This window comes from Talpa europaea (genome assembly GCF_964194135.1).
Source record: "Talpa europaea genome assembly, chromosome: 12".
Taxonomy (NCBI): Eukaryota; Metazoa; Chordata; class Mammalia; order Eulipotyphla; family Talpidae; genus Talpa; species Talpa europaea.
In genome coordinates, this window is record NC_140079.1 from 84,387,571 (window position 1) to 84,402,331 (window position 14,761).

The following is a 14,761-nucleotide window of genomic DNA, read 5'->3' on the forward strand; positions in this document are numbered from 1 at the left end:
CCTGTCCCCAGCCTGTCACTCTTCCTGAGCAGCCCCAGTGTACTGCTACCAGGTCACTGCAGTGAACTAAGTGCAAAGGAGAGCTGTGGACAGTGTGGGCCTAGTGGAGGTAGCTGGAGACTTGTGACAGTGGCTTTGAGGAAAATCTGGGAGCCAGTTGTGCACAAAAGAACCTCTTGAGGATTCATTCACCCAATTTCACCCAATTTTAAAGTTAAAGTTACCCTCTGCCTGAAACATTGAGGTTACTAAGTTACCCAGTGCACAAAGTATCTAGTATTACAGGAGCTTGGTAAATAACAGGTGCCATTTTGCATTATTTTCTTCTTAAATAGTGCCTCAGGTATCCACATTGTAAAGTGTAGAGTGTCTTGCTGCACCTTGTGCTGCACCTCCAGCTTGAGTGTTTCTTATAGTCAGAAAAAGTGTGTAACTTTACGTATGTGTAAAATCTTTAGATTGTATATTTTAAAAATCCTTCTAATGTTTTCTATTTGAAAATTGGTCTGTAAAGAAAAGAATTTTGTATGCTAATAATTTTTTGGTCATTTCAAAACAAAGCCACAGATAGCATCTGGCACATGCTGGTATTAAATGAAAAAAAAAAAAAAAAAGACCACAGTACTAACATCATTTTGATTTCATGATGAAAATCTAAGAATTTTCCTTAGACTTTGGAATTCGAATCCTAAAATTCTGCAAACACTTAATATGTGTAATGGAGAAGAAAGATGAGCATCTGTCATGATTACTCACCTGGTCTAGCTCTTGTTCTTCAGTAGTAAAATCTCCATAATAGTGCTAAATTCTTAATGTGTGGATTTAATGACATCCTAAAGCTTGTATTATAGTGTCTGACCCAGTACAAGTAGGGGAGAAAGGAGAAGCAGAAAAAATAACTTTGATCAATGGGGCTGGCCTTGTTTTTTAGTTTCCAGTTTCCTTACCCTTTTTTGCATTTGCTTTGATATTTAATAAAGACAATTTAAAATTAATTGATTAAATCTTCAAAGTCAAATGCTCTAAATAGATGAGGTGAGGGAAGATACGTATTTTATTTATTTATTTTTTTCCTAAAGATTTCTGCATCTATGCATACAAGAGCTGGGGCGCAGGCCAGAGGTGGAGGGGTGGGGTGAGAAGGTTCACCAGAGACAGAGCGGGGAACAGAACAGGCAGACTGACTGAAATACACTGCTGAGGGGAGCAGCGGGTGAGTCAGGAGAGGTCCGCTGCTCCCTGTGGGTTGCTCCCTGGCCTGGTGGAGATCAAACTTGTGCTACAGAGGCTGCGGATAGCTTCACAGGTTGCGTCCCAACCCCTTGTGCCACGAGGGAGGCCCAAGATACGTATTTTAAATCAAAGCAAGGTTTTGCTAACTAACGCTCTTGCTGGAGAGTTAAAACATGTATTCACATTAGGCAGCATCATCAGTGTGTTCCAGGCTTTGCAAAGCTCTCTGTGAAGAGTTATATAATCCTGAGAACAGCCTAAGAGCCTGAGGCAGGTGCCACATTATAAATTGCATTTTACAGAGGAAGGTATTGATGGTCAAAATGGTGAGCAGTTTGTCTACTTTAGCCACTAACTTTACGAGTAGTTTAAACTTGACTCTTGAGCCTCTTGGAGCTGGTTGCTATCTACACAATACTTAAAAACAATTCCTGGCACACAGAAACCATTCAGTACATTTTAACTTTTATTTTTAAATGAATAATTTTCTAGTTTGTTTGTATTCACTAGTGCTCGACAAGACAAGGCAAGCCTCATTTTTCTTGCTTCTCATTTCTTTCCGGTTTGTTCTGGGCCAGACACTGTAATACAAGCTATAGGATTTCATTAAATGAATACATTTAAGAATGCAACAATATGATAGATATTTTACTACTGAGTCCCCAAAGAAATGTTAAAAAATAACAGAACTTGTGGACATCTGTCTGGTTTCTGATTTTAATTGAAAAGGCTTTATTATTTTGCCACTTAAATAGATAATTGCTATTGAGTTTTGGCAAATAGTCCTTAGCTAATTTGTTTCCTGTTTCCTAGCAGAGGTTTAAATCTAAAATGGCTCTGAATTATACATTAAATGATGCTTCAGCAATCTGTTGACGTAATGTATTTGTTCTCTTTTACTTTGTTTTTATGTAATAAATGATGCGGGCATATTTTATGATATGCATCTACCCTTATTCCTAGAAAAAGTCTTTTAATCTGTTTTGTTTTTTACATATTTCTGGATGCAATTTGCCAGTATTTGTATCTGTATTCATTAGGGAGAAGCAACTATAATTTTCTTTTTCTATGCTGTCTTTTGTTATTAAAGTTGTGATGGATTCATGAAACAAGTGATAGAAATTGCTTTATGACCTGGAATGGTTCAAATAATTGGGGTCATCTGTTCTTTAAAGGTTAGAGGTTAACCACAAAACCCTCTGGACCTGGTGCCTTTTTCAATAAAAGCTATTTACTTAGTTTTCCAGTTTAACTATCTTATTAAATGGGGTTTAAACTCCATTTAAATTGGTTCCTTTCCCTGCTCTCTCTCTTCACATTGAAGTGAAATGTATCACAGAAGAAAGCTGAAGCAATCCCTGCCGCCAATAAATTTTCCATATACAAGAGGAAATAAAAAAAACATTCAGCGACAGTGACCCTATATAAACTGCTATTTGGTTTTCTTGTCTTAAATAACACCTTCTCTCACAAACCATCTTAAACCACCCTGCAAAAGTGATCAGCACACACATGTATGTGCACATGGGTCTGGTGATGGACTCCACTGCCAACAAAATAAAGCCCAAAGGCTCCATCCTGGCACTCAAGGCCTTCTATAATGTGGCATCAGGCTGCCTCTCTATTCTTATATTCCACTATTTCCCTGAATGCATCTTCCATTTCCAATTAAACTATTTGATATTTCCCTAAAACCCATTTAGGGTTTTCTCCCACTTGCACACATTCTTGTTCCTTCTCTAGCAATTTCCTAAGCTCTTGTATTTTCCAATTTATGCCCATTCTTCAAAGAAAAGTAAAATGCCACCACTTTGATTTCCACCAGACAGAAGTAACTTCTCTCTTATATGGGACCACACATGGTGATTGTATATCAAATGACAACACCCTCTGTGTAGAACAATACAAAGGGTAAGACCACAGGCTCACGAGTCAGGTTTAAACTGTTCATCTAGTTGGTGGCTAAGATAGACAAATTGCTAATGATTTTGACCATCAATACCTTCTGTAAAATACAGAAATGGGAAGCTATATCTGCAGTGCAGAAACAGCTAGTAGGATAATATTTGTACCATATGAAGAGTTCTTACAAATTGACAAGAAAATAATGACCCAGGAGAAAAATGGACAAAAATATAAACGATAAATGTGAAAAGATGTTAAAATTCAAAAGTAGATTAGGGATGTGTAAATTAAAGTGAAACTCAAAAACTAAAGGAGCTGCTTGTTGTACCTGTTGCTGGTAGAGATGGAAGAGATTTTGCTGCATGTTGTGGTGTCATATTTTATGGTAACCATCACATACTTCTAAACCACTATTGAGCAGTAGCTGTCTAAGTGAAAAATACACATTTCCTTTAACCCTGCTCGTGGATTCTATCTCATAGATATTAGAAGCACTACAATTTAAGGATGTGTGTTAGACTCATCTATTGCAACTTCATCTATAGTGGTGGCCAAGACAAAAAAAAATAAAAGGACGAGACAGAATGAATGTTCATCAGGGGGAACTAGAATACATTTAAGTCTGTTTGCACGATGGAGTATCGCACAAATTGTGTAAAGACAGATTTAAACCTACTGTATGGAGGGTCTCCCTGGTGGCGCAGTGGGGTGAGCACAGCGCTGTGAAGCTGTCTGCAGCCTCTGCAGTGCGGGTTCGATTCCCAGCTTGCCAGGGAGATACCCACACGGCACTGCAGACCTCTCCTATCTCACCCGCTGCTCCCCTCGGCAATGTCCTCTGTCCGTCTGCCTGTTCTGCTCCCTGATCTGTCTTTGGTGAATTCTCTCACCCTCCCATGCCTCTGGCCTGTACCCCAGTTCTTGTATAAATAAATCTTTAAAAATAAAACTACTGTATGGATTAACTTGAAGACATTTCAATGGAGTGATGTGGTTAAATAAAAAATAAAGATGCAGCTAAGAAGACATAACATTACATTTTTGTGAGGCAGTCCTCCTTAGCCCTTATTTGTATATTTGTGTGTGCACTAAGTATACAAGTATGGGAAAAGATAAAGAATGATTATAGCTACCAGTTTGTTAATACATGTTACCTGGAATGAATGGAAGGAGGAGGAAGGTGGCTTTAAAATTTTGTTTTTTAGGGCCTCCCCGGTGGCACAGCGGTTGAGCACTGGGTTGCGAAGCTGCCCGCAGCCTCTGCAGTGCCAGTTCAATCCCCGGCTGCTCCCCGGCCACCGAAGGAGGGTCCTGTATGGTGCGCAGACCTCTCCTGCTGCCCGCTGCTCCCCTCAGCAGTGTCCTTTGGTCTTTCTGCCTGCTCTGCTCCCCGCTCTGGCTCTAGTGAATTCTCTCACCCTCCCGCGCTTCTGACTGTACCCAGGGCTTGTATAAATAAATAAATAAATAAATAAATAAATCTTTAAAATAAAATAAAATTTTGGTTTTTAAAGGCTGTACTTCAGGAAAACGCAATGAAAGCCCCATATTCATATAATTGAATTTACATAAAATGTCCATGCAAGAGATTAGGAAGGACAGCACTCTAGACCTTTGGGCTGTCTGAGTTGTGCTGTAGAGAAAGGAGATGTTGCAGGAGGTGCTGGTGTGCAACAGCATAAGATGGAGGCAAATGTCCTCAGCTGCTGGCCACCTCAGCTTGAGATCATATCCCTTGATTTAAAATCATTTATTAGGGCCTCCCCGGTGGCGCAGCGGTTGAGCGCTGGGTTGCGAAGCTGCCCGCAGCCTCTGCAGCTCCGGTTTGATCCCCGGCCTCTGGGTGAGGGTCCCACATGGCACGCAGACCTCTCCTGCTGCCCGCTGCTCCCCTCAGCAGTATTTCTTCAGTCTGCCCGCTCTCCTCCCCGCTCTGGCTCTGGTGAATTCTCTCACCCTCCCGCAACTTCTGACTGTACCCAGTGCTTGTATAAATAAATCTTTTTAAAAAAATCAATTATTATATATAAAGTATTAAAAGTTCTGGTAGACCCATGGGAATTAATGTTCTGGGACTGTGGTTAAGTGCTGGCTGTGTTGTTAAGCCAGCAGGTTGAAATGTGCACTCCTGAAACATGCCGGCCCTCTTCCATGCTGATCGGAAGTGGTCTTCTGGTCTAAGCTTGGACTCTGCAGGGTTGCCTGGTAGGTGGTACCGGCCCCATCCCAGGCCTGCTGGGTTTTGTGACCCTCCAAGTGGTTGGGATGACAGCCAGTGTGAGAATGACCTCTTGAAAAACATGGGTTTGTATTCTGAGAGGCAGTTAATTGGCAGCTCCACTGCATCCTGCTGTGAGGTGGCATAGGGCAGACTGAGAGGCATTCTCACTCTGGGTCAATGTTGCCCCTTTTTCAGACTTTGGGGTGATAACTTACTACCAGGATATTGAGGGACCTCATCCTGTCTGACCCATGAATGTTTTTCCAACTTTGTGGACACTGGAGTGTCCTGTGGACTCAGCCCCAACTTCTCTTCCAAGCTATGCCAGTCTCATCACCCACATCTGCTGCACAGTAGTCAGCCAAAGACAAGATTCAGAGGGACCTGGACCCTTGTGCAGATTTGTGGGGTGCTCTCTTTCTCTGGGGCGCCTTCTTCCTTTCCTGCACCCTGCCCTGAAGTTCAGCTTCTGGTGCCTCTCCCTGTTGCCACCACCCGAGGAAGCTATTGCTCTTTGGGCTCCCTGTATCTGCATGGTTTGGGAAGTGTCCCTCGGCAGAAAACCAGAGTGAATGTGGCACTTACCTTTCTCCTGGTCCTTATCAGAACCCTAGGCTGTCCACTGTCCAGTAACTGAAAACTGCCTCCTTCCCTGTTTCGTCCACTTTTATAGTTGTTTTCTATAAAAGATAAGCCAGGACTAGAAGTTGAAATCTGTGTAGGCCTGCATCAGCTCTTGCCAGTCCTGAAGGCTTTGTCCCTAGTTTATCACCAGTCCTCAAAACCCAAGCAGTCAGTGGTGAACCACATTCCAGCCAGGGGCAATTTCCTCTGTCTACCCAGCATTTCACTGTATAGGTTTTCCCTGTATAGCTAAGGCAGAGCAGGTGCCTGATACACAATTGGCACTCAGTAAATGCAGTGTTGTTCAGCTCGCAAGGACTGACCTAAAAAATGGGACAAAAATCTTAAGTAGAAAGTTGCCTCTTTGTGTCACATCAGAACCCTTTGCTATAATCTGTGGTGCCTCTTGGAGTGACATCCCATCTTCCAGTTATAAGGGGTAGAATCTCTTCAGAACTCATGTAGTAATTTTTCTTTTTTGAGACTTCATGGCAGAGTGGTGTGGTGAGTAAAGTGAGACTTAAGAGTCCATGTTCTTAGCTCACCTCTCTTCAGTCTTAACCAGTATAAACCACGTTACTTCATCCTTTTGAGCCTATTTCTTTGAAATGGGGATAAGCTTTACCCTGAAGTGCTGTTGTCAAGATTACGTAAATAAGATAATATATGCCACCCTCTAGAAGAATATTCAGTAACTTTTAATAATTTTACTTTCTTACACTTTTTATCAGGAATCCAGGTTACTCAGGAAAACATAAGTAGATGAGGATGTTTTTGAAAGAGAGCCCAACAGTATCAAACTGTTTCCTTAAAAACAGTTCTTCAGAATTTGGATAAATGCTAGTTCTAGGGTGAGTTAGAACACGTAGTGATGCTTCCTTGTGAATCGGGGTGGGGACTCTCTAGAACTGTGGACTCCAATTCCTGTGTCCATCAGCTTGCCACTGAGTCCCTTGCAGCCACGGGCTGCAGTGCATGCTGCCAATGTGTGGAGCCGAGTCAGAGCTTTTGAGAGAGCCTTTCAGGGCTGGGTCATTGGCAGCCTGGCCATAAGACCTGTTTTTCAACTTGAAGGAAGAATATCCTGGGTATGTTTGTATTTCCTGACCAAAACCAGCCATTGACGTCAAGAGTTAACCTCTGTTGTTAAGTAGTTGTGCCTTTATATTTTTCTGTTGTTTAGCTTTGCATGTTTGGACTTCAGCGAATCTTTGTTTTTACCAATTTTGAATCAAATTATATCATCTTGAATCTGAATAGCACCTTCTTTTCAAAACATTTCATATATGTTTTAATTTTATCCTTGTAGAAACCTGAGTTAGCTGATTCACATGTATTGCTGCTTTTTGGTGAGACTCCAAAAAGTGACTTAGTCCAAGTTGCAGAGTTCTAGTGGAACTGAAACTGAGCCCAGACCTGGGGACTCTGTCCAGTGCTTTTCCCACTGTACTGTAGTGACTGAGCAGTTTGGGCTTACAAGAGTAAGTTTATGAGAAATTCTCCCAATCATGCTATTGTATTTTCCCTCATTACCTCTGCATTTCAGCTTATGAGAAATTTTCCTGCTTTCCCTGAGACTATCAGTTGAACATTAGGAGAGTTTTATAATGAGAGGCAAAGGCCCTCTGCATATATAACTTTCCATCTTTTATCTAACCTTCACATTCACTGTATCTGAAGACCTCATTGAATGTGTGTAAGGAAAGAGGAGAGGATGGAGGACTCAGAGCAGAAGGTGCCAAGTGCCTTGCAGGTGCTCAGCCAAACTTCAGGCCACCCCAGCCTACTTCTGAACACACACCTGCCCAGGTTGAAATGCTGGCACTCATTTCTCATTCAGTTCTTAGGAGGGAGATGTTGGGAAGGTTTTAGAAGGCTCTGTTTCTATCTAGAATGATGGTTAGTGGTAATAGAACCTCTGTTGACAAAACCTGCAAAACTGGCCAATTGCAGCTGTTTGTCTAAAGCTGCCTGACTTAAAGCATTTTCTTCTTTCTGCTCCCAAAAAGTGTATTACTCTGCCTGTCTTCCCTCCCTTCATTCCAGAAAACAGGGACCAATCCTCTGGAAGTTGGGAGTTTCTATATTGTTAGCAGCAGTGGAATGGGGTATCCCAAGGTTTTCCCCAGACACCTCCTCAAGCCTGAAAGCTTTTGGAGGGAGCACCATGAATACTGCCACTTGTAAATTTAGAGTATAGAGAAGGAATTTAACGTAACTGGAAATTCATATCAGCACATGGTTGTCAAAGATCAGCCATATTCATAGTATAGTATTGATTGCTATTGTGTTGTTATTAATGGTCATTGATGGCAAAAGGATGAAAATATTACTGAACTTACTAACTTTGTGACCTTAGCAAAATTACTTCAACATCTGTGTCTCAGTTTCCTTATCTATAAATAGGGAAAATGACAGCACCCACCTTATAGGTTTGTTGTGAAGATTAAATGTGTTATTTAATAAATATAAAGTGCCTAGAGAAATGCTTTGTGTAAAGTAAGTGCTTTGTAAATATTAACCACTATTATATAATAGAGCCCATGTTTTATGTACCAAGCTGTCATTGAATTTTATCAGTGTTAGCTATTGCTGTCGTCATCCTTGTTATCATTGTATTTCACATAGGTGAGCTTTGGAAATCTTTGAAAAGAAGGATTTAAAAAATTGGTTTTGGTCTATAATCACAAAAAGATAAATATTTTAAATTTTGGCTTATAGAAATTCCATTTTTGATATCTTTTATGTATTATGATTTAAAACTATAGATTAGGTATCCTTTTCTGTTTTAATTTGTTGACTTTTTTATTCATTTGCCAATTGATGGCTTAAAGATCTAAGTGTTTAAGATAAATCCAAAAAGTTTAATGTTATTTATGTAGGAACTTCATTTAGGAAAAACAGCTTTTGCTTTTCAAATTACGTATTTTAAAAATTAATTCGTTCTTAGATAAACTAAGTAAATTATTTTTAGTAAGTCTTGGAAATATGCCCTTTACCTCCCTTGAGGAGAAACAGAGTTTAGAAGAGATGAGAGTAATTTGGAAAAGACCCCCATTATTAGGGCCTTTCCATTATAGGAATGCTTGCATGGCTTCAAAAAAGGAGATAAAAAACAAAAATTTTAATGTAGATTATTTTAGGGTGCTTGGCATTATAACTGTTACTCTTTACTAATAGTAAATAGACTAGTACTACTAAATAATTAATATTATAAATTATTATAACAAAATTCAGATCAATATTTTAGAATTCTTTCTTGGTCACTCTGAAAATATTAGGAAATGAGCCGTAAATTGAGTATTGATGCAGACCAAGGTACAGAAAGGATATTTAACCTTAGCTGTCAGAGTTATTTGGGGAAAATAATCTGGTCATCTCTATTTTTCAGTGATTAAGAATATGATATGTAATCCTTTTTCTGTAAAAATAAATTTTAAAACATTAATTATTAATCAGAACCTCAATATATTACTTTATGAGAGAAAGCATTCTTCCACAGAAATTTTATGTCACATGAAATGTCATTTGTCAGCTAACCCAATTGATGGTTAAATTGTCCTGGTGGTTGATTCTCCTTGTTCCTGTGCTCATTGCAATCTTTGTGTTTTCAGTGACTTGGCCCTGCGAAATTGTTTTCTTACCTCGGATTTAAATGTGAAAGTGGGAGATTATGGAATAGGATTCAGCAGGTACAAGGTAAGTCGAAGGTTTGGGAGTTCTCACCTTAATCTGATTTCATTTCATTATTCATGAGGTGATAATATTACAAAATGCCACTCCATTTTTGGAAGAGAGGCTAAGAATCTGGTTGTGGCGCATTTCTGCAAAGAGGTTTATTCCAGGTATTTTAGTGGTGGTGTTGGCATCTGATGCAAGTTGTCTATATCAATGACTTTACACCCAAGGTTTTGCAACAGCTTTCTGAATGCTCTCTTTAAAAAGGCTTATACACAGTGTGAGTGATATCGTTTAATGGTGGCTGATAAATTTTAGAGTACATGAACAATAAAAATTATTACCACTTGTGTAATAACATATGCAGTCTATAGATTTTTTCTTGATTACACGTTCAGTAAAATTTCATCTCAAATTCAGTTAAGTATGGGATTGGATTTCCTTCCTTTCCCCCTCCCTAGTTGTTTTTTTTTTTGAGGTAATTGAATATAGGCAGCCTTGGATGAGTCACTTAGTCTCTATTTTCTAAGCATGAAGAGAATGTCTTGTTTTCAGGTTCTTGTGAGGACTACAGGAGTCATCTTTTCACGTACTTTGTACCAAAAAAATATGAAAACAGAAAATGGTTATTTGGCCACTTAGAGTTATCTTGAACTCTAGCTTTATACCAAACACTGTGGAGGTCTTACCTACATTATCTCATTTAATCTTCCTCATAAAGAGAGGTAGTATTGTATCATCTCTATTCATAGGCTAAGGAAAAAGGCTTATCATATCTGTTGCTTGCTCAAAGTCCCACAGCTCATAAATGAATGAGAACTTACAACATAGTCTGTCAGAATTCAAAGCCTTTGCTCTTATTCATTAAACACTCCCCTACTTGGGGCATAAGCCCAGTGTATTTTAGAAGATGTTTGCTCAGAGTCTGTGTTCTGTGCATCAGACACAACGTACCTTCCTTTTCCAGGAAGGATGACTGAGCTTGTGTTCATGGCTCAGACACCAGCCCATGAAGCCCAGAGAAACTCTCATCTATTTTCTACCCAGAGTTTCCTTCATGCCCACTTCTTTTTCAGATATGTTTTTGGAATTGAGTATGTTTTCTGAGAATGACCTGAAATCAAATAATTGAGCTCACTAAAATTATGTATATTTTCTAACAAAACAGGAGGATTATATTGAAACAGATGATAAAAAAAATTTCCCTCTGCGATGGACTGCTCCAGAATTAGTAACCAGTTTTCAAGACAGACTACTAACTGCAGATCAAACTAAGTATAGTAATATCTGGTATGTATTAATTTACCTGCTTAGTGTGCTTTTGTTTAGCAAAGTCCAAACTTCTTTTCTCCTTGAGTATTTTCTTAAGGGAAAGTAATTGAATCAGATGGAGGAATAAAAGAGTACCTGATGGTGTGAAAAAGACTATTTATTGACATCACAGCAGTTGTCACAGCTACAGTGATATAATTACCTTTTTAAACACCACCTCCCTTACTCTTTCCACAGCAGGAAGCTCCTTAAAGGCAGAAACCACTGTTATCTGTGCCTACCACAGGACCTGGCATACATAGATATCTAATAGATACTTATTGAAGTGAATGAAATAACAAAGTAGTTTGGACTATTATGTTTAACTGTGATTTATGGGAGGTCAGTTAATAGAAGTCAAAAGGATGTATCTAAGTCTTTGACTAATAATGTCTATTACAGCTTTCTTCATTCACATCTACATTATTCGTGCTATTGTGCTGTTTTATTTTGAATTTTCGTTTTTTCTTCTTACCGCCCTTTGGATTATTTTAAATTGTTTTTCCTCTTAGTTTGGGAGCTGTGTACTCTATTCCTACACTTTTATTGGTTTCCCTAGAAATTATAACATGTATATTTCACGTACCTTAGTGTAATATTATAAATTTATGTCTTGGCCCTCTTTCTGAGCAATACAAAAACCTCAGAATACTTTACATACTTTGAGTCAGTTTAACATTGCATCACACACATATGCACACACAAATATTTTACTATTGCTGGGCATTTTATTTTTTTCTTTTAACTCCACAAGATGATGTTATTGTTTTTTAGCATCAATGTTTGTTTAGGTTGACCACATGATCAGATCACTTTGCTCTTCATCCTTTTTTTTTTTTTAAATTTAATCCCAGGCTTCCCATCTGGGAGCACTCCTTTTGCCTGAAGTATGTCCTTGAGAATTTCCTCTAGTGTAGGTCTACTGGTAATAGACCATCAGTTTTTTTTTGTAGGTCCAAACATACTTTTATTTTTGTCCTCATTCTTGAAATATATTTTTACTTGATGACAGTTATTTTCTCTCAGCATATTGAAGATATCATTCTACTGTCTTCTGGCTTCCATTGTTGCTATTGAGAAGTCAGCTGTCAGTCTACCTAAGCTCTTTGAAGGTAATGTGACTTTTTCTCTCTGGCTGCTTTTAAACTCTTCTCTTTGTCTTTTGTTTTTTTGTAGTTTCATTATGATGTATATAGGTGTGAATTTCTTATGCTTTTCTGCTTGGGATTTATTTGGCTTTCAAATCTATAGGTTGATGTTCTCAGCCCTTATCCTTCAAATATTGCTTCTGTCCCATTTTTCTCTCCTTTTAAAGGTCTACATAAATAGACATGTGTTATGCCTTCTTGTGCTATCTTTTGTTTCATAATCTCTTGCATATTCCATCTTCTTGACTCTTCTGTGACATACTCTACCTAACTTTTCAGATCTGTGCTCCAGCCACTAATTCTCTCTCTTTTTGGAAATCCCTCTTCAGCTATACTTATTCTTCTGTTAAATCTCTCCATTAAGGTTTATACTTAGTTACTGATTTTTCAGTTTTAAGAAGTCTATTTGATTTTTTAAAAACATCACCCCAGTGTTTTAATAATTGAGTTATGATCTGCATCAGATAATTCCAATATCTCAAGTTTTTGTGGGTTTGATCTTATTCTTGTTTCCTTGGAGAATTTTTTGTGGTGAGGGGTCTTAGAAAACTCTAGTTGAACCTTCCTCCAGAGAGGATGTGCATTTGCTCTTTTGGGCACCTGGATGTCCTGCCATGGAAGGGCACTGTATTAGTCCAGCACTTTACATATTCAGTGTGACAATTTTTTAGGTTACTGAGATGATGTGAATTTGGGCTGCAAGTCCCAGTAAAGCCCAGCTCTCAGCTTACGGCTTCTTAGGGACTCTTCTCTCCCTCCCTCGCAACACACACACACCTTAGATGCACACTCACACTCACTCATAGAACCGCAATACCAAGGTCACATAGATAACTTGTCTTTCAGGCACTTGAAGTAAAGTGGGAGCAGGTTTATTACCGCTGTGAGGAGGTCTCTCTATGAGACCCGTTGCCTTGGGCAGACTCAGGACTTTGGCCTGTCTACCACCACCAATATTCCCTTTAAGTTTTGTGAACCAAAAACATAGAAGCACAGCTTCTGTGCTTCAGCAGATGTCCCAGGACAGAGGTAATTTTAAGTGTTCTACTAGATCTCTAAGTCCTAGGTTTTGCCCTTGTGGTTTCCTGCTCTTACCTGCTCTTTGATTCCTTTAAAAAGATACTTTCTATGCCTCATCTGTTTACTGTTCTTTGCAGGGTGGTTCACCAGAAACTTAGCCTGCATTCCCAGAGACAGAGCCATCCCTTGTTTCTAACAGTCTGAAAAGTATCTAGTGGCAGAACTGCAGCAGAAATAGGGGCTGCACTGCCCTGTCCCAGGGTGAGCGAGAGGGTCTTTCTCTTGATGAAGAAGGGTAAGAGTTACAGGATTTTTTTTCTCTCCCAGAAGGTGATATTCAAGGAGGCAGGAGCCAGTGTGAGGTGAAGGGCTGAATAGACAGAAATAAAAGATGATCTATGGTGCTGGTCTCAGGGAGATGGGATGGGGGTTAGATTGGAAAGCTCCAGACAGGGATTGGCCTTGGACGGGAGACCCTCGTCCTTCCCTGTGACCATTTTGACAAGATAAGAAAGGGACTGTCAGAAAAGATGTGAGGAGTGGTGAGGTATGAGCAGTTGAGGAAATCCCAACTTACATGTTCTCTGAAGAATAGGGTAAGACAGCCTGGAGGGGTATTTGGTTTCAGAGTAGGACTTATTGGGAGAGCAAGAGGAGTTAAATTGGGGATTTGGAACAGGTTGAATTATATCCCCAAGTTCAAACCAATTTTGATAGTGACAAGATTCATTTTGCCACTGATTATATACTACCTTTCAGGTGAATTTTTTCCCTTCATTTAAATTATAAACTCCATAAAGTCACTGGCCATGTCTTAACCTTCTTTTGCATCCAAAATAGCCCTTTATCCTAGCAATTCTGTGCCAGAGTGAAGGTGCTTCTTACTTTTTAAATTGATTAGGAAGTTTGGGTTGTTTAATTTCCTTTGACAGAAATGATCTCCCAACTTAGATACAGAATATGGTGATTTTTTTCACTGAAAAAAATTGTGAAATTACCATAAGAGAATTTAACTCATAAGCTGTTATATAATGTCACATATATGTATCAACATACTGTTTAATATTCAAATAAGCATCTTGGTGGGAATTGATCAAAGTTGCATAAACCATTAATACTCAAAGCAGGCTGGGCATCAGAATCACTCGGGAGCTTTTTGAAAATGCATTTCCTGAGGCAACCTGCATCTACTCGCTAAAGAGTGCTGGGGATGGGTCTTAAATACCAGTGTGTTAATTTAAAGCTTCCCAGATGGCACAGATGATCAGCCAGGTTTGGGACCATTTCACTAAACTGGAGACTCCAATAAATGGCAGAGGTGGGTAGGAAATGCAGGGATTGCATGGAGGAGGTGAAGAATAAGTATTCATCTGTCTGGAGCAGCAGCTGCCACTTCCATGGGGACAGAGCTCTGGAATATGAGCTCTGTACGTAGAAGGCAGTATGTGGAAGGAACTTTCCTGCCTGTAGAGGATGGCTATGTCCTTAAGGTCCTGAGAGGACTGGGCAGGTGGCCTCTTGTGGCACAGAGTGCTGACAGAGTCACAGAGGGAAGTCCCTTCATTAGAACAACAACTCAAACTACTGAGGAATAAATGCAACCAGAGGAGTATGGCTCTAA

At 39.5% G+C, this 14,761-nt stretch overlaps 1 protein-coding gene across 1 annotated transcript in view; it reads left to right on the top strand.

Annotated features, from left to right (window-relative positions):
- LMTK2 (lemur tyrosine kinase 2) overlaps nucleotides 1–14,761 on the top strand; it is a gene marked incomplete at both ends in the record, with an annotated part of 89,230 nt that overhangs the window by 61,784 nt on the left and 12,685 nt on the right. The window contains 2 exons of the mRNA XM_084248777.1: nucleotides 9,598–9,682; nucleotides 10,830–10,951. Of these exons, the coding sequence (XP_084104903.1) occupies nucleotides 9,598–9,682; nucleotides 10,830–10,951 (207 nt within the window). The remainder of the gene's footprint in view (nucleotides 1–9,597; nucleotides 9,683–10,829; nucleotides 10,952–14,761) is intronic.